The following is a 20,609-nucleotide window of genomic DNA, read 5'->3' on the forward strand; positions in this document are numbered from 1 at the left end:
GTGTACTGGCAATCAATATGCCCAGGAAATGGGTTGAGAACGGCCCTCCCCATGACATCACTCCTGCATGCCCCTCAAGCCCCGCCCCCTTTCCTTGTGTCATGTCCGGCATGCGGCACAGGCGATGGGTCAGGCTCTGCGTACCGCATGTAGCGTGGATGCAGAGCTGCTCTGAGTGAGGGGCAATGGCATGTGGACACGACGGCCCACCAGACGACAGTCCACCAGGAAATTCCCGGTATCCCATCGGGCCCGTCCGCCCCTGGCCATGGGCTCCTTTATATTCATATGGAGGTTCGTCTCATCTGCAGACCACTCTCCCTGTGTCCAGAGTGCACTCAGGTAGGTATCTTTCTGTATCCCAGAGGAGGACATAAGAACATAAGAACAGCCGTACTGGGTCAGACCAAAGGTCCATCTAGCCCAGTATCCTGTCTACCAACAGTGGCCAGCACCAGGTGCCCAGAGAGGGTGGACCGAAGACAACTATCAAGCGATTTGTCTCCTGCCATCCCTCTCCAGCCTCTGACAGACAGAGGCCAAGGACACCATTTTATCCCCTGGCTAATAGCCTTTTATGGACCTAACCTCCATGACATTATCTAGCTTCTCTTTAAACTCTATTATAGTCCTAGTCTTCACAGCCTCCTCTGTCAAGGAGTTCCACAGGTTGACTACACGCTGTGTGAAGAAGAATTTTCTTTTATTAGTTTTAAACCTGCTCCCCATTAATTTCATTTGGTGTCCTCTAGTTCTTCTATTTAGGGAACTAATAAATAACTTTTCTTTATCAGCCCTCTCCACACCACTCATGATTTTATAGACCTCTATCATATCCCCCCTCAGTCTCCTCTCTTCTATACTGAAAAGTCCCAGTCGCTTTAAACTCTACTCATATGGGACCCGTTCCAAACCCCTAATCATTTTAGTTGCCCTTTTCTGAACCCTTTCCAAGGCCAAAATATCTTTTTTGAGGTGAGGAGACCACATCTGTACACAATATTCAAGATGCTCTGGCTGGCCAGGGTCCTGCCACACCAGGGGGTGGGGAGGACGGGGGAAGGAGAGGAGGCTTCTCCAACCTACCGGGGCTTCACCATGCTGTGGGCTGCTTTGGCCGGCCAGGATCCCATCGTGCTCTGGGTAGGCCCAGGGGTCCTGCTATGCTGCGAATGGGGGAGTCGCTCCGTCTGACTAGGATCTCGGAGTGCTCAGGGACCAATACTGAGAAAATGACTGCCAGTGCCACGATGTGCAGTGGGGTCTGGAGTTCCTATGATCTGTTCTGAGAAGCGTGATACTGATGAATAGCAGCTTCTGCCCACCCCGATCTGTACAGGGACATTGCTGGGTGTTCCCTGGCATCAGGGAGTGAGAGATAAGTGCAGTTTGCTGCATCCCTCATTGGTTGGAGAGCACAGATGAACCTAGATATGCACCCCTCCCCCTAGCTGTGCCTCCCCCCAGCTGCAGTGGCCATGGGGAGGTGCTTCTCACCTGGCCCCAAGCTGCTACAGTGAGAAGGGGCTGGGGGTGTCTTGTCTCCCTGGCTGGGTGGGGCTTATTAAGCAGCTGTGGGGCTGTGCTACCAACGTACGTGCCAAGCGTACGGCAATCTGTCCCTCAAATAACAGCCTGCATGCAGGGAGTGACTAGCTTCAGGGTGCTGCAGTTACTCAAGATGGGCAGCCACGAATGAGGAGGGCTTCCCTGCTCTGCCTGTGCCGGTGTCTTTTCTTTACATGGCACCATAGACTTGTCCATTGTGGCTTTCCCGAGCTTCTCAGTCAGCTCACAGAAGACACCCAGTACTGGCAATAATGGTGGTCTCACCGAGGCACTGGTGCTCAATTCTGAATCCAAATGCTGGTCTTAGGGAGCTAGTGTGGATTCCATTAGCAGGGCCTTTATCCAGATTACACTGTCTTTAGTTGTCCTGGAATGAAATGATCTGCAGACCCAACACTTCTCAGAGATGTGGGTTTCTCCGAGGTGGCAACGAAGGCAATCAGCGTGAGGGTTGCTAACAGATATAGATCCACTGCAGTGAGTACATTCTTTAAAACTAGGGGAGTGGGGCATGCTCTGTCCCTGGGGGATTTAGTCCCTAAAGGGGAAAGGAGGGAGAAGCGGAGACAAGGGTGGTAAGACTATACTAGCTGCTAAGTACATCTAAACATCAACTAAAGGGAAACGATTTACAACTGAATAGGCTACTAAACGCTATTGACTACAGCAAAGCTGGAGCATGCAGTTCCAAGCACCATCGCTGGTGGTAAGAAGGAACTGACAGAGAAGGGGCCCTGCTTTGCCCTATATATCGCAGCATGTGCGCACCACTTCTGGGGGTGCTGGAGACATTCCCTTCCAGCTACTGCTACATGTGAGGAGCGCGCACACACCTATATTGAATGGACATGAGCAAGCATTCAAATAAAAAAAGTTATTTTTAATTTAGCATGTTAGTTGCAAACAACACCTAAGTTTAGTAAAAAGAAAAGAAACTAGAAAAAAAACTCTTAACTTTTCAATTTATTAACTTCTTTCATTTGGCAGCATTTTCCATAGAGTCAGTTTCATTGTTTCCCCTTTATAGTCAGTCAATTTCCCTTTGTTTGTGTGAGCCTCTCACATACAAAGTGCAGCCAGATTGGCCAGTTTTAGGAACATGTCCTGCACCTTTTTCCATTGAAGAGGAGTTGGGAAAGGACAGGAGAACCCAGCCAGTGACCCCTCATATCTCAGAAGGGTCACTTATGGATTTTTACCAGTGGTATAAGTTACAACAGCTATTCTAACTTGCACTGACAATCATCATAAGATGATCAACTGTAAGATCAGGGAGCTGCAAACTACTCCCTGCAGTTTGCCCTCTCCACTCTGTCCAAGAAGAAATATAGCTCTTCAGTTTACCAGAAGCCAATACAAATTTTGCTAATATAATCGTGAAACGTATACACTACTGGCAACAATATTTTTTTTACATACCTGAATAAGGAGCCATTCCTACAACTGTAGGCATCAGTCCTCTGTAAAATCCACGGAAACCTCCTTCCTTTTGAAGGAAAAACATAAAATAATAATAATAATTGCAAATAGAAGTAAATATAATTAGATTATTATGGAACTGATTGTATTGACAACAAGCCAATATAACAAGTATGACGGTGCTAAGTAGGTATTAATAGTAATCTCAACTTCCTCTTCCTCAGATGCTGAAAGGAAAGACTATAATTTGTAGGCTAGGAGACAGGAGAAAATGCTTAGAGGGAGGCTGATCAAAATGAAAAAGTGGGGAGATTATTGTCAATACACAAATATGAATAAGCTCCCATTCCTCCAGTTATACACATTATTCTCAGAGGCAAAAATCTCAGGAGTATATACCACTGTTCTTCCCAATTTGTTATCCTCTGCCACTTCCACCAGTTTAAGTTGCCCTGCAACAGCATGAGTAAAAAGAAAGCATGTAATTGTGTTAATGATAGTGTGCTATACACACAGTCAAATACAAATTCAAATTGGTTTCCATCAGGTCACTAAGCAGTGTTGTACAACATTAAAAAAATATAAACAAGATATTTTTCCTTTAACAAGAATGGAAGGAGAAAGCAAAATACCTTTGTATAAATAGTCTTGAATGCATGAATAATTCCTGTGTACTTGTGATCCCCTTTTACTTGGAATGCCAGGCGTGCTCTAACCATATCAAGAGGATAAGTACAAATGACTGCTGTTATACCTATTTAAGGAAAGAACACCGCCATATGCCTTAATTGTTCTTAAGCAACAGAAGATGCTTTCAAGTCAAACAATATAATAACATATATACAAGTTTTTAAAAGTCAAATTTAAAAATCCACCTTTTATTATAGGCTAAGAGATCTAAACTCAGCCATGCATGCAGGGAATATTTACATTTGTATCCATCAGCATAAACAGGAGCGATGCAAATACACATCAATCCTGCAATGGTTTACAGCTAACTGCACTCATATGAATACCCCCATTACAGTTAGTGTGTAAGGTTATTCTAGTGATTAAATCTTTGTAGAATCAGCGCCATTGGATCTAATCCTGCCATACTTAAACATTCAAACATTAAATCAGAGAACTCAGCAGATTTATACATTTAATTTCCCAAAAATTATGTTGGAAAAAAGGCAATAGAATTACTGTATTTATAAGACCATATTTAAATGGCATCTGAATACAGATGGGATTCTAAATGAAAACAATAATAGTTTTGATTTATATTTGTTTTTTAATCATTCTTTTACTTTTAGATGAATGACAATAAATTACTGTAAATACCACATCATATACAGGGCCAGATTCTGTGGTCCACAGTTATGCATGTAGCACTTGATTGTGCATGTAAAACACTGGAAGCCAGTGTTGAGTGAGTAAAAGTTACATACAGAATTAAGCATTGTAAATCTGACCAAGCACAAGTGCTGACTTTCAAAAGTGCCAGGGGATGCTTGACCCCTCCTCCCCCCGCAAGCTCTGCCCCAGCCCTGCTTCCACTCCACCCTTTCACTGCCTCTTCCCACCCCTACTCCACTCTCATCCCACCTCTTCCTTCATAGTACCTTCCCCAAAAGCACCTCACCCTCACTCCTACCCTCTCCCTCCTGAGCCATCCAAATGCCACAAAACAGCTGATCATGATGGGCAGGAGGTGAAGGAAGATGCGCACTTATCGGCATGGCCCATCAGTAGGTGGGAGGCACTGGGGGGAGGGGAGATGATGGGGCACTATAGAAATCTCTATATCTGTATTTTTTAATTTGGTTAGGTTTTATAAGGTAATGTTTACATGGACAACGGAAATCTGAAGCTCTACTATCATGCTGCTTCAAATATGCAGAGGCTGAGATGTTGCCATTTTAAGGGCAGATCATAAACAGAACATAGATTTAAACAGTGACAGTCCTCACTAACACCATCATCTAAATAATTAGCCTCTCTCTACCCCTAAGCTATGAGGTAGACAGTAACCCATAAACTGTTTACAAGCACATGGAGGGGAAATTACAAATACCTTACAAATACCTAAGACGGCTGTTGTTTCCTTCCATCCCCCATCCTATTTTACTATTATAATTCAGGAAGCAAAGAAGATTCAATTAAGGTAAGAGTATGCAACATATTTTTAAAAACTCTCCGCGGGCAAATCAAAGGCATTTGTCGACCTCCCCGGTAAACCTCATCCCACGAGGCATAGCAGGGAGGTCGACAAATGCCTTTGATGTCGACCACGGAGCGTCCAGACTACAGCACTGTGGTGCCAAACTGCTGATTGGCACAGCATGGCAGCCATTTTAATTTAAATGAAGCGGCGATTATTTAAATCGCCACTTCATTTCCCTTTGCCTACAACCCTAATCTACATGGCTCCGTTGATGGAGCCCTGTAGTCTAGACGTGCCCTTGATGCCTGCAATTCATCAGCATAAACTCATTTTCCATGAGTCTAGACGTGCTCCAAGTGACCATGTTTCAATCCCCTTAGTCTAAGCAGAGTCCGCTTGAAGTATCCTTTTAACTTGTTTTAGAAGGGAGCAAGGTCAGCAAGTCAAGTATTTTGTGATAATGCATATGAATGTTCTCTTAGAGCCTTGAAAACAAGACAAGTTCATACTAATTAGGTGTACTAAATTCCTTAGTCCACGTCTAACAAAATTCAAGGACATGTCCAGTGAGGGACTAGTAGTGATGTGAAGGACTAGTCAACTATCCGATGAGCAAATGCTTATCGGATAGTCAACAGGATAGTCGACTAATTGCTCTCCTCTCCTCCCACAACCACCACCACCACCACCACCTTGCTATCAGATAGAGGCAGCAAGGGGGAGGGAAGAAGAGGGAGGTAATTCAAAGCAGCAGTGCCACAAGGAGCCCGGGGTCAGCTGCTCCATGCGGCGCTGCCACTTTGAATGCTGCAGGGAGCCCAGTGTTGGGCTTCTCATGCATTTCAAAGCGGCAGCGCTGCTTGGAGCCCAGGATTAACTGGAGACACCCCCAGCTGGCCTCCGTGCGGCGCTGCCACTTTGAAATGCCCTGTGTAGCCCAGTATCAGCTGGAACTCCCCAGATGATCCGGGGTTCCATGCAGTGCTGACTCTTTGAAATACTTCCACAGTATTTCAAAAAGGCAGCGCCGCATGGAGCCCGGAGTGAGCGGGGTAGTCCCCAGCTGATTCTAGGCTTCAGCACTTTCACCTCTGAAGTAAGTCTGTTGCTACTCTTCAAAGGTGGAGGCGCCCTATCAACTATTCGATTAGTCAATTACCCGATACTTAACATCCTTACTCACTAGCTTAGGTTGACCATCGCTAGGCGAAACTGTGCCAATGAACATGAAAGGTAAAACACCCATCATAAATTCTAGGGTTTAGTCTACTCTCTATTGCCTAAGTATTAGGCAGTAGAGATGCTGGAGCTCAGGCCACACCACAGAATTTGATGCAGCTGATCAAATTATCCAGAATTACCTGGAAATGGGCTAAAATCTTTTCCACAGTTGCGTCTTTGACATAATGGGATTAGAAATAGTAAGGATACTTCCTGACAAAGAGGCAGAATCTGAGATTTGCAGTCAGAGCATAACACTGACTTATCAAGAAAAAGGACAAATTGTTTCATCTTGCTGAAAGAAACTACTTCTTCAAAAAGAATAAGAAGACATGAAAAACAAGAGGGATTACTTCAAACTCTGAATTTTGTTTCCCACGGGGTGTTTGGATCTGGGAGCTTTTAATGAGAGAAGCTGTACAAGCATTGATATGCAGCTCTCTTCAGGATTTCCTACCATTATTTCACCATCTTACTCTTTCTTCTTTGTAAAATTAAAATTTAAAGAGGAAAACAGAAAGTTTCTCTCCAGAGCAAAGAAAGGCAGGCTGAAGGGGAGAGTTGTGTCTATTAAATGTACGTATTGCATATACACCAGCCTTAATTTAAAAAATCATTTTTCCTTGTTTCCTGGCAAGTGGAAAACTACTATTCTGTAATGTTCCATCCAAGGTACCTATTTTATCAGTAAATGTTAAAGAGGAACCTGAAATATACATAAAGCACAAGCTATAGTGTTACACTAGCACTGGGGAATGGACTAGGTCACTCATGCTGAATTTGTTTATAAACCACTAGAAGATTTACCCAACACTGCTCAGGTCCTGAACACAATTTTTGTTTTTCATCATTTAAAAATGATTGTTCTGGGGAGAGTCTGGGGATGCGGGGGTTCAGTATGCAGGCTTTTCTGGGAACATTACCCCAGCCCTCTTCCGCCATGGCAATTTTGGGACAGGTGAGAAGCGCCTCTCCACTGCCGCTGCCTGCAGCCCCCCGTCCTCCCTAACGGGTGCTAGTGGTGGAAGGCTTATGTCTGGGGTAGTCCCAGAGTGAGGGAGCATATCCTCACCCAACCCTTTTCACTTGCCTGGTGATTCTGTCTATTTTCTGTATGTTTTATGCATTCCACTGTACAACCAAACCCTTACCTTGCTTTAAGTTATGATAAGACCAAGCTGCATACCAAATTTGGTAGTCCTAGCTCTTATGTTCAGGAGGAGTTATAGAACAAACAGATGGACAGACATATGCACATTTCTAATATATATAGTAAGATGAATGGAACCCAATGAATATGACACAAGGAATTCTTTTTCATTTCAGCCAGCACATATGAGAAACTAGCAGAAGCCAAACAGACCTGTTAGGCTGGTCAAGGAGTTTCCCTAGCCCTGGAAAGTTACAGAGAATTCTACTGTTTCTAGATCTGTAAAATAGAATTAAATTGCGTATGTCTCAATAGTTAGCTGAATGGTTCAATTTGTATTATACCTTCATCCTAAAATAACAACATTGATAGGGATTCTATAGTTAATACTGAGATGACAATTTCATTCAAAATGCTTATTTTCAGTCTCTTCCTGTAAATTAGCTGATGGGCCAAAATTACTTATACTTATTATTATACCACATGAATTATTCTGAAAAGCTAAACTATTTTGGTTATTTTTTAGTTCATCAGAAATAGGGGTAAAACATGTTTCTGTTCTTCAATATAGTTGTTTTTATATTTGGAGGACTCCAATGGCTTTGTTTTCAAAATCCTGCATTTTAAAGAGTGTGAGTATAGGGAGTTTTGTCTTTGGGGTTTTTTTTCCTAAACAAATCTCTAATATCTACCATTTTTTTCTATCCTCTCACCCAATTCTCTCTTTCCTTACAGGAAATTATAAAACAATTATCTGTTAATTAAGTATTACAACTGAAATCTGAATCACAAGAGAGTCAGGAAATTCAGAGTTAAAGTCTCCACAGTAACTTTAACCTGGTCTCCTTGAAAATATACATTACAATGGGTTTTTTCCCCCCACTGCAGTCAGTCATACTTCCCCCATCCTCACTACTTTTCTCCTGATTGCAGAGGGATGTTTTTGACCTGTGTACATTAGGAAAGATGTTCAACCATTTCCCACCATTGCTAACTCTGATTCAGTTCCACTGAAATTAGCAATGTTGGGAACCTTGGCTAGATAGAATCACCACATCTGAGTGTTTAAAAACACAGCTTAACAGAAGCAATTGCAGCACATATAGCTGCATCACAAAGGAGTCATGCAGGCAGGATTACCTTCTTCTGTGACACAGTTAACCCCTTCTCTGAAGGTACCAGAGCACATGAAGTGCTTCCCCCCACCCAAGCCAACTCAAGACAGCAGAAGTAAATAGGTTGCACCTGGCACTCTTAGACAGTAATATTGTCAGACTCTTTCCTCAGTTTTTTTCTTTCCTCTGTGCTAAATGGCCATTTACTCCATCTACCTTAAAACTTTCATTAAGTCTCTTCAATTCTGCCTTACTTACTGCCTTCCATGCTCACAGCCTTCCTCTTTCCCTTCTCCTACAATCCTTTGCCACTCCCACTTCAGTGCTTATCCCTTCCTTTTCCTCTGCATATGTGTTATATTCCTTCCTGCTTCTCATTTAGTTTACTGCTGTGGTTCTCAATCTTTCCAGACTACTACCCTTTCAGGAGTCTGATTTGTCTTGCATACCCCAAATTTCACCTCATTTAAACTACTTGCTTACAAAAATCAGACATAAAAATACACAAGTGTCGCAGCGCACTATCACTAAAACTTATTGCTTTGTTTGTATGAAATTTTACATTGGCTAGTGTTTCTGTATACAACCTGTTGTAAAACTAGGCATAAATCTAGGAGAATTAATGTATTCCCAGGAAGATCTCTACGTAGTCTAGTAGTTCTCAACCAAGGGTATCTGGTCTATTTAGATTTTAGGCTCTTTCTGACTGGGGCTGCTTTTTTTCCTGTATCTACACAATATTTAGCACAATAGGGCTACGTCTACACTGGCCCCTTTTCCGGAAGGGGCATGTAAATTTCACGAGTCGTCGTAGGGAAATCCGCGGGGGATTTAAATATCCCCCGCGGCATTTAAATAAAAATGTCCGCCGCTTTTTTCCGGCTTTTAAAAAAGCCGGAAAAGAGCGTCTAGACTGGCCCCGATCCTCCGGAAAAAGTGCCCTTATTCTTCGAAGTAAGAATAAGAGCCTCCGGAAAAGGGCACTTTTTCCGGAGGATCGGGGCCAGTCTAGACGCTCTTTTCCGGCTTTTTTAAAAGCCGGAAAAAAGCGGTGGACATTTTTATTTAAATGCCGCGGGGGATATTTAAATCCCCCGCGGATTTCCCTACGACGACTCGTGAAATTTACATGCCCCTTCCGGAAAAGGGGCCAGTGTAGACGTAGCCTAGTTGATTGGATTCAAGGCACTACTGTAATACAAATAAAAGAGGTAATGTAGTCAAATAAACCTGGTGCTTCAAATGGTGGCAGCTACAGAAGGACTCCCAACATTCTAAACATCAGTACAGCTCTGAGTACTGTTTATTTTATTAAAAACAGATGCTTTTAGTGTAACTATAAACATATTTGAGGAAACATTTCTTAAGTTTTAAAAAATATTGTTTTCGCAAGATTTAACACAAACAAAAAGATTTTCACAAGATTTAACACAAACAAAAGATTTAAAACAAAAGTTTAAATTGCTATATTCTTTAAAGTTTTATTTTAATTAAAACAATGTTTCCAATGGAAATATTTATCGTGTGTTTTGGTAGACCTTTTTGTATATGGATTTACAGTGAAATTTTATTTCAAGAAACATTACCTAAACTATTATTTACTTTGAAAATAGATGGTGTCTGAAAGTGAAAATAAAACTGTACCTGCCATGGATCCAGCCAGTAAGTTGTGCACAAGCCCAGAAATCCCAAGCTGCACCTTTATTAGCTACAAAACATAAAAGTTTTATAACAGTAATAAGTCATATGACATATGATAAGAAACATACCTCAGAGTTTACTGTAAATATATTTAATTGTTTCAAGGTGCATATTAGCAACCATCTGACATTACAAATGAAAAATACTTAAATTTCTGTTAAAAATGTAACACTCAGTCATCTTTTTTCTATTTCTCACTTGTTATCTATACCACTGTACTGAAAATATTTTTATAATCAGCAAATGTTGATTGAGAAGACAGAAGAAATTAGACTTTTTCCATTAAACATGAGACATAATATAAGTATAAAAATAGCGTACAAAGAATGCCGACAGGCCTTCTATTCACCCTCATAACTAGGACCCTACCAAATTCATGGACATGAAAACTGCATCAAAAACTGAGAAATCTGGTCTCTTAACATGAAAACTGGTCATGTGTGCTTTTACTCTCTACTATAGTGATTTTACAGGGGAAGACCACTGTTTCTTAAATGGGGGGGGGGAGGTGGAACCCAAAAGGGAGTTGCAGAAACACTGCAAGGATATTTATGGAGGACCACCCTTACGTCTGCACTGCCCACAGGTGGGAGCCCAAAGAGAGATGGCTGCTGACTAAGGGTACAGGGTGGCAGACCATACCAAGCTCCCGGCCAAACAAATGCCTTGCTCTAGGTTCCCAGCTCTGAAGGCAACGCCACTGCCAGGGTCAACACAGGAGTAAGGACAACAGTACTACAGCTCCCCCTACAATAACCTTGTGATCCTCCCACAACATCCTTTGGGTCAGGACCCCTAAAATTACAACATTGTGAAGTTTCAGATTTAAATATCTAAAATCATGAAATTTACAATTCTTAAAGTCCTATAGCCGTGAAAGTGACCAAAACTGACTATGAATTTGGTATAGCCCTGCTTGTAACACAGAGCAAAGGGATTTTCAGTAAAAGTGAGAAGAAACAAATTTTAAATTGAGAAATGAAATAATTTTCCCATACACTACAAACTCATTGCTACAAGAGTTCACTGAAGCCTAACGCTGAGTAGGATTCAAAAAAGGATTGGGAATTTATATAAGCAAAAACATTCCATGTTATATTAATACGGTTAAAAGAAACAATAAGAGTCATGAAAGGGATATAAATCCTCATGTGTCTGGGCATAAGCTAAGAAACTGATGAGAGTTAAAAAGAATCTTCCCTCATAGACAAATTATTTCATATCCTCCTACTACAGGATTTCTTGCATCTTGTTCCTGAACCATCTATTAGGGTGCGTCTATGCAGCAGGATTTAACTCAAAATAAGCTACGCAAATTGAGCAACGTCAATTGCATAGCTTATTTCAAAATTGGGAGTGTCTACACAGCACTTATTTTGAAATAGAGCACTCTTCTTCCAACTTCCCTTACTCCTTGTACAATGAGGCTTACAGAAGTTGGAGTAAGAAGTCCTCAAGTTTGACAGTATTTCGACATTATTTTGAAATAACTGCCTGCTATGTAGATGTTATTTCAAAATGATGTTGCTGGGTAGGTGTACCCTTAAGTGTCCACTGCCAGAGAAAGGACAGTAAACTAGATGCACTATTGATGTAATCTAATAATGTATGACAGTTATTTTCCTAATAAGACATTCACAGTCGAAATGCCTTCACCAAGGGTGGATTTTTCAGATTCTGAAATTACGTTTAGGGTCTAACCTCAAGATTTATATACTCAATTTTCAAAATATTTATAAATCAGTAGGGATTTATTTGAGTAAGAATGTAATGCAAAGGAGGAAGAACCTCATAATTTGGCCTTTGGTGTCTCTGGGATTCTTGGGCCCTTTTGCTATGAAGAATAGTATGTATTCGTGTATATAGCACAACATAAAATGCAAAGATTTTTAAAATGTGTTGGACTCAGAATACTGGATTCTGAAAAGTCTCCTGAACTACTCTCAGCTACCATGGCAAGCTAAAATATGTAATTTCTAAACATTTGAAACTGGCAACTGGAAGTTTCTCCCCCACAAATAATCTGCCATCTTGAAGTTGTTCCTTTGAGTAGGAAAACCTCATAGGGTATGTCTACACTAGCTCGTTAGTTCTAGGTAGGGTAATTCGGGCAAGCGAATGAGCTAGTGTAGACATACCCACGGCTACTTTTAGGGGACAACCCAACTCCTACTGAAATTAATTGGAGTCCTTCCATTGGCTTCAATGCAAGTTGGAGTTAAACCTTGACGTTTTACATTGCAATAAGAAAGGCATAATTCTGACTGAGTAAAAGCAATGTTGAAGTAGACACTTATACTAATATCTAAGCTCCAATATTATAGGAAAGTAAATGCAGTAGACTAGGGCTATGTCTAGACTACATCCCTCTGTCGAAAGAGGGATTTAAATGAGCCTGAGCGAAAGTGCAAATGAAGTGAGAATTTAAATATCCCGCACTTCATTTGCACTTTCGATCAGGCTCATTTACATCCCTTTTTTGACAGAGGGATGTAGTCTATAAGTGCCCTAGAAGAGAATTCACAGAACCCATGGGATCCTGAAACACTGCATTTTATCTTGCAGAGCAATTTTTTTTCATCTGATGTCATGGTGCAGGTCAAATGGTGCAACCCTGACAGAAGGCCTTTCAAATTTAAATGAACTACTTGATTTATGAAGTAATAAACCTTCCTATCCAGTACTAAAAAGAACAAAGAAGGGGGTCACATTTTACATTAAGTTGCTACATTTTTTACAGTCAGTGGCACCACATTTTTAGCACATTGGCAGCTGCAGGATCAAGAGTATTTTAATTTTTAAAAGTCTCTGAAGGATAGCTGTGTTATTCTGTAACTTTAAAAAAAATGAGTAGTCCTGTGCCACCTTAGAGACTAATAAATAAATAAATATATGTGAAAAAAATATCATGAGCACTTCATCAGATGAGTTCATCAACTCCAGCTCATCTGATGAAGTGGATTTCTCCCATAAAAGCTGACAATACTATATACTGTTAGTCTCTAAAGAGCCACAAGACTATTCATTTTTTTTAAATATTTCAGTTTGCTCACAGAGAGACAAACACAGAAGTAAACTAAAATTTTGAACAGATTTTCTCAATGCAAAAGTGGTAATACTCTCACTTTTGCCCCCCTTTTTTAAATGAATACCTTAATCCACAATTTAGGCCAATGTGAAAAAGGGGAAACTAGTTAATTACATGATTTTACTGTTATTTTATCATTTTAAAACTATAATTCACTAAAGCCATAAAAGGAAACAAAATAAATCCAACTACCTTTTTATATTGCTCAAAAGCCACAAACTGAATTGCACCATATGGAAATATTCTAATCATCATTGCCCCGTTTCCTTTATACAACCCAAGGAAACCCTCCTTTTGCGGGATAGCACACAATGTAGAAAATACTCCTGTCATCAATACAAAAAAAGATATTTAACAGAGTTACAATGAAAAAATATTCAAACAAGTATTACTGACAATAAAATAGTATGCATAAAACTAAAGCCAGATCATGCTGCTCTTATGTACACGTGGAAAGCAGAAAACTGGCTTTTAAATGCTCAAATGTAGTCAAAGGAGGAAGGTTTAAGCATATTTCCTCCTGCCTTCTCATCACCCTGGTTATGTGAAAACTACTAATGAATCTACGCATTTGATGCCCCAAGAATTGTGGAAATGTGACCCAGCAGGAGGAAGACCTATTCCATGCGATATCATCCCTCCAGAAAAATGCTGTAATACTGGACCCTAAGGTTATGTCTATACTGCAACGCTATTTTGGGTTACCGGAGTATCCTGAAATAGCTATCCTGCATCTTCACAGCAAGCCAGTTATTTCAAAATATAACTGGTTCACTACTCCGCTGACCCTGTAAACCTTATTCCATGAGTAAGGAATGTTTCGGAATAGCGGGTTATTCCATGAGTAAGGAACGTTTCGGAATAGCGGGTAGACAGCACCAAATTATGAATTAAACTATTTTGAAATAAAATCAAAATAAGATATGCAATTTGCATAGCTCAAACTGCATATCTTATTTCGAGCTACTGTGCAGTGTAGATGCATCCTAACAGCGCAAAATTTTTCTCAAAAATTGATAACTTTAAATAGTCAATTACAAACAAATTGTCTGATTTATTACACCTGCCTCTGAAAAAAAAATATGCACAGATTTTAATATGACATGATAACAACTATGGTATGTAAGCACCTATCTCACATTAATGAATTTATTTTCCCAGAGGGGTATTGTGAAAAAGAAGCATTATTATCCCAATTTTACAGAAGAGGAACTGAATTGGAGAGAGAGCATTTTCCCAATACCATGTGGAAATCTGTGGCAGAGCCAGGAGTTAAATGCAACTCTCCCAAGTCCCAGTGAAGGGATATTTATAAACCACTCTCTCTATACTATATACACAGTTACTATGAAATACATGAATTAAACAAATTTTTAAAAACAAATATTTTCACACATCTATTCAGTTAATTGTAGACATTACTTGCAATATGTAAACATTTTCATATGTAACTTTTAATACAGACTTTGACAAATATTTACTCACTAAACTGAAGGTTCCTATCTTTGTTCGCTGCCCAAAAGTGATTTTTAAAGTGCTAAAATTTTGTTTAGCTATCCAAACAAAAAGCATGGCATTTTTCACACCTCAATAGAATTGTTCTTCATGTTCACCAGATTCTCATGTTTTAGAAATTCATACTTGCTACAACTTCAGTGAGAACAAATACTTTTGATATGGTTAGAACTTCCCTCCGCCCCTTCAAAAATAACCATTTTATTTTAAAACTGCTTTTATTTTAAAAGATACATGCAGGGCTGCATTATGACTTTCGTAGGCCCTTGGCACTTTTGCCTTCGTGGGCTCCTCCCTCCATAAAAAATATTAAAAATTATTTTTATATAACTTTAAATACTTCAACATTTTATTTTTATTCTGTTTTAGGCAAAATTTAATAGATTTTCATGGGCCCTAAAAGTTTCATTTTTTTCTGATCGAGAAAAAAATTAAAACATTTTCTTCTACCCTAAAAGTTTTTTTCTTCTTCTGATTTTAAAAGAAATTAAAACGTTTTCATGGGCCCCTAAAAGTATCGTGGGCCCTAGGCACTGTGCCTAATGGATAAATCGGCCCTGGATACATGTAATGCTGTTCACGTATCCTGAACTCCAAAACATCAAGAGAGAATATAAATATTAAACATGGGATTTTGCTAACTGGACCAACATGACCGTTTCTTCTCTATATCCATTTTTTTTACTTATTTCCCTTTCACGCTTTTTTCCCCCGGAATGCTTGATTAGAATGTTCATTCAATTTAAGCAAAGACATTCTTGATACTCCAAAATCAATCACACACATCCACCCTAGAGTGAAATGTTATTTGAACATATAAACTGATGACTGCATAGTCTTTAAAAAAAAAAAAATCAGGAGATAAGAAGAATATTAGAGTCAAACATCAAACTATTTCAGCCATTTGTTAGATTTCATATTCATATATTCCCTTCTACCACTCTATATTCCACAGCCAAGTGCCTTCTATTGTACATCAAACTGAAAACAAGCACAATAACTCCAATACTGTTATAACTCAGTAGTTCTCCCAAGATGCTGAAGTTAATGGCACTTTATAATTAGTGTTTTACATGTACAAGTCATCCAATTCAAGGTTACACATTCCTATGTGTCTGTAACTTAATGAAGTTGTGCAAAAATATGCAGGCATCTTCTACGCAATGATTCTAATCATGTGCAGAAGGGGGCAGTGTTACAGTTTTTTCTGGAAATCATTTCGAATTTGTTAATTGGGAGTTTACACAAAATGATTTAGGAAAAAAATTAAAATAAGTGTCAAATATTGCACTCTCACATCACATGAATAGCTTCACTGATGTACACTTTTTACACAGATAGGTAAGATTTGCAGAATCTCTCTGTTTACAAACGTATTTCTGAATGAACATTGATCTTGGATAAACAATCTTATAACACTGTGCAGACCTACCAAATCCAGCAAAAAGACAATGAAATTGTACTAATAAAAAATTGCCTAACAAATCATTGCTTTTGTTTACAGCAATTACATTGGTAAGTGGAGCACCACTACTCTCCTACAGTATAAAATTAAAACTTAAACATATGCAGTAGACATCTTACCTAGGTGTTTGTAATGGTGATTATGAGCTTGCAGTAAAATCTTAACTCGATCCAATGGTGCAATGGTTGTTTTGGCACAACATCCTGCAACACCTTACCAACAACAAGTGAGAAAAGTCTCAGAGGGATAGCTGTGTTAGTCACTTAAAAAAAAACTTTAAACATGAGTGGTCCTGTAGCACTTTAAAGTGTGTTTGTGTATGTATATATATTAAAGCATCATGAGTTTTCGTGGGCACAACCCACTTTTTCAGATGAGCCACTCATCTGAAGAATATAAAAATATATATTTTTTGGTAAGTCTCTAAAGTTAGTCTCTAAGGTGAATATAAAATATGCATATATATATTTTAGTTAGTCTCTAAGGTGCTACAGGACCACTCGTTTTTAAGGTTTTTAGGAGACGTGAGAGTTGTTCACGTTATCAGCTTAATCAAATATTTCTCCACTGTATTTTATTTTTAAATGGAACAAAGTTTGCCCCCAGGAACTAAATTATTTAAAAAGTAAATAAGCTTGCATTTTTCAGGGGAAAAAAATATTTATTCTAAAAACCTACAAATCTTAGTGAAATAAGTAAAATCAATCCTCACATTTTTTGAAAGACCATTCTTCTTAACTGTTGAATGACCCCAACCACCTCATTCAGTAAGACAGAAAATTATTTTAACTTTTCCCATCTTATTTTTCCTTTTCTTTTTTAATTTTACAGAGTTCAACTTCTCTGTCGTCCTGACTGATTATTTTCTGTGATCAAACTTTCATAGAATACTAGAACTGGAAGGGACCTCGAGAGGTCATCGAATCCAGTGCCCTACCCTCACAGCAGGACCAAGCACTGTCGATCATCCCTGATAGAAGGTTAGATAAACATCTCTTAAATATCTCCAGTGATGGAGATTCCACAACCTCCTTAAGCAATTTATTCCAGTATTTAATCACCCTGACAGATTTTTTTTCCTAATGTCCAACCTAAACCTCCCTTGCTGCAATTTAAGTCTATTGCTTCTTGTCCTATCATCAGAGACCAAGGAGAACAATTTTTCTTCCTCCTCCTTGTGTAAGCCGTTTTAAGTATTTGAAAACAGCTATCTTGTCCCCTCTCAGTCTTCTCTCTTCTAAACTAAACAAGCCCAGTTCTTTCAGTTTTCTCTCATAGGTCATGTTCTCTAGACCTTTAATCATTCTTGTTGCTCTTCTCTGGATCTTCTCCAATTTCTCCATATCTTTCTTGAAATGTGGTGCCCAGAACTGGACACAATACTCCAAATGAGGGCTAATCAGCACATAGTAAAACGGAAGAATGACTTCTCATGTCTCTCTCACAACACTCCTGTTAATGCATTCCAGAATCAAGTTTGCTTTTTTTGTGCTGGTTCTACAGTAATACTTGGTACATACAGAACAATTATAAATGAAGATATCCTACTAATGAGTGAAGAATGAGAAACTTAAGTTGACAAATCTTCCTGACACTTTACAAACAGTGATGAGAGCTGAGGACCAGTCTGTCTGAGGAAGTAAATCTTTGTTTTCTCCAATGAGTGTTTTCTAATATTTTATTTTTTCTCTTTATTTTTTTTAAATAGCCTTATTTTTCAGAAGTCACAAATAGTGGCACAACATATTTCATTGACTGAAAAAGAGATTTTCCTAAATGTGCTAACGAGGTTGCTTGGGCATTCAGCAGAAGGTTAGATAATAATCTGATTCAGAAATGTTTACAAATAGTAGTGTATGTATGAATGAAACAAGCTGTCTTACAAAGAAACAATGCTATTTACAGGTAACTGTCCCCTCAAAAGCCACTTTTTATTTATAATATTCTAAGGAAACATTTTCAATTAGCAATAATCACGCCTTGGATTAACCTCATTGGCTACGATGCTAAAATAAAAAGTCTATTTAGTTACTTCTGTATACTCCTGACAATGTCTTTAGAAAGATCCATTTTTCAAGGGAAAAAGATTGTAAAGCGACATTGCTAAAACAATGTCTGAAATTTCTTTTCTTCAAATGTTTATGTTTAACACTACAGATCTCCAAAATCTTGAGTGTCGTAATCACTTTAATAGCATTCAACCCTCTTTATCAATTTAATTATTTAGATAATAATGCTTAACACTTAGGTCTCAATTCTTCAAGTCCCTGCCCACCAACTAACTTGCAGGATCAAGGCTTTGGGGGCCACTCCTTTTTTTCCCCTAATGTCTTGTGTACCCTGAGAAAGAGATTTTTTGGAATAACTTTAGGATGTTCTTGGGGGGGGGGGAGGTAAACTGCCTTGCATCCATGCACAAAACAACTGTTTTTGCCCAAATTAGCTGACATTTTATTGCATGTTAATTTAACCCACTTTAGAAGTGAGGTAGCTAGACTGTAATGATTTTTGTGTAAATTTCGAAGCCATGCTTGTCAACATCCTTTCACAATCCTTAAAATCGCTCATCTCCCTAGAGAAGCCATAAAGAGGAAGTTTCTCATTTGCTTGGTTGATAGTAGTTATAAAAGAGATCTATTAGAATATATTCCTCTGCCACCCGCAGCAAAAGCCGTTAAAGTAACCTAATGTTGATGTGTTAACTATTTCAATGGCAAATAGCTAGCATTTTTGGCAGTACTTTGAAGGCCAGATGATCGTTGGGGTGACTATCAAATTGAGCATGGCTTAGTTTGCTTCTAGCTCTGCCACGCGACCTTGGACAAGTCATTTAATCTCCTACCAGCCAGGTTTTCCCTATCAGTGACTGGGGCAGAAGGGCACAATGTGAGGTGGTTCAAAGCCGCTTATCACTTTCCCCACATAACAAACACCAAGACTCTTCTGTGCCAAAGGTGTCCGCTCCCCTCGCTGTGCGCGCCTTGCTGGGTCCATACGCCACCTCCCCCAGCCCGGTGTCCAGGGGACCCCTGGGCACAGCCCGCAGCCCGTGCTTGGAACAAGTCCCGTTTTTATCACGGGCTTGATGGCCACACGGCGAGGAAGAGCCACGCTTGGTGCCGCAGAGCCCCTGCCGCGAGTCCCACGACGGGCTGGGGGGTGCCCGGGCCGTGCCCCGGCCTCTGCCCGCGGAGAGGGGCCTTTACCTCCCGCCACGAAGGCGCGGAGCCAGTAGAAGTCTCGGCGCGCTGCGGCGCTGGGCCCCGCCGGCCCCTGCTTGTCCATGGCGGCCGCTGAGACGCAGCGGGCTCCTCGGGAAAGGGTTCACTAAGAGAGCCCCCGGCGGCGCTTCCTGCACATGGTACCAAGCCCGCGCCAGAGGCGGAGCCGGGCAGCCGGCCGCGATCACTGCGCCGGAGCCGCCGCCGCGCGGGTATCGGTGCCGCTTCGCCCCTGCAGGGCCATGGCGCAGGCCGCTGCCTCCGGTCGGTTCAGGAGACGCTGCCACCGGGCGAGTGACGCCGCCTGATCGCGTCAGAGGCAAGGGAGGGCCCGGCGCGGGCTCTGAATCCTCCCTCTCCCCTGGGCTCGGCCGGCTGGGGTGCGCGCCGGGAGCGCTTCAGGCTCTGGGCCGGCAATTTTGGGGCCAGGCCGCCGGCTGCCCCTGCCCGGCTTCGAGTTCCGAGGTGTGGGGCAGGCCGCTGTCAGCCTGCGTGTGCAGGGACCCAGCTCCCGCCTAGGAGCCACCCCCAAGAGTGAAGAGTGCAGATTGCACTGGTGGCTACCTAGATGGGCACCATCTGTTTCTTGGAGTGGGAAAACTGGTTTGTTGGGGGGGGGGGGGGAGGTGTGCAAACGAGATGCTCAGCCTCAGAAAAACTGAAAAAAGATGTTGGCCTATACTTTCACAACTAGTGAGAGAACTGCTGTCAGAAACCAGTCATCTTCATTACTCTGGTGGGTGGGGCCCAGATTCCACAAAGGTACTTTGGCTGCTCTGCAAGCTACAAAACCACTGTTCAGTTACTACCTAAATTAGTGCAGTGTCACAATTGGTAAGGCAAAATTTCCCTTGGTGCCTAAATTTCAGCCTGTGAACATGCATGTTGTTGCTTCACTAGTTTTAGCCTGTCTCCCCATTAAGCCCCTCAATACAATCCACCAATCAGGGAAAAGTAGGGTGGAACCCCTATCTTGTCTGTGGGGCCTGTGTGATG

General features: G+C 40.8%; 1 protein-coding gene across 3 annotated transcripts in view; it reads right to left on the minus strand.

Moving 5' to 3' along the window:
- The window catches only part of SLC25A16 (solute carrier family 25 member 16), a 33,686-nt gene extending 13,599 nt beyond the window's left edge, over positions 1–20,087 (minus strand). Inside the window, exons 1-6 of one of the 3 annotated variants that reach the window (XM_006125253.4) lie at positions 19,599–20,055; positions 16,512–16,604; positions 13,605–13,738; positions 10,268–10,331; positions 3,621–3,742; positions 2,989–3,055 (exon numbers count right to left, since the gene is read on the minus strand). In XM_006125253.4, the coding sequence (XP_006125315.1) occupies positions 2,989–3,055; positions 3,621–3,742; positions 10,268–10,331; positions 13,605–13,738; positions 16,512–16,604; positions 19,599–19,677 (559 nt within the window). In that variant the 5' untranslated portion in view covers positions 19,678–20,055. Of the gene's footprint in view, positions 1–2,988; positions 3,056–3,620; positions 3,743–10,267; positions 10,332–13,604; positions 13,739–16,511; positions 16,605–19,598 lie in introns of all 3 variants that reach the window. The other 2 variants (XM_006125254.4, XM_075934930.1) reach the window with 2 other exon arrangements.
- Positions 20,088–20,609: the final 522 nt, after the last annotated feature.

This window comes from Pelodiscus sinensis, chromosome 8 (genome assembly GCF_049634645.1).
Source record: "Pelodiscus sinensis isolate JC-2024 chromosome 8, ASM4963464v1, whole genome shotgun sequence".
NCBI lineage: Eukaryota > Metazoa > Chordata > Testudines > Trionychidae > Pelodiscus > Pelodiscus sinensis.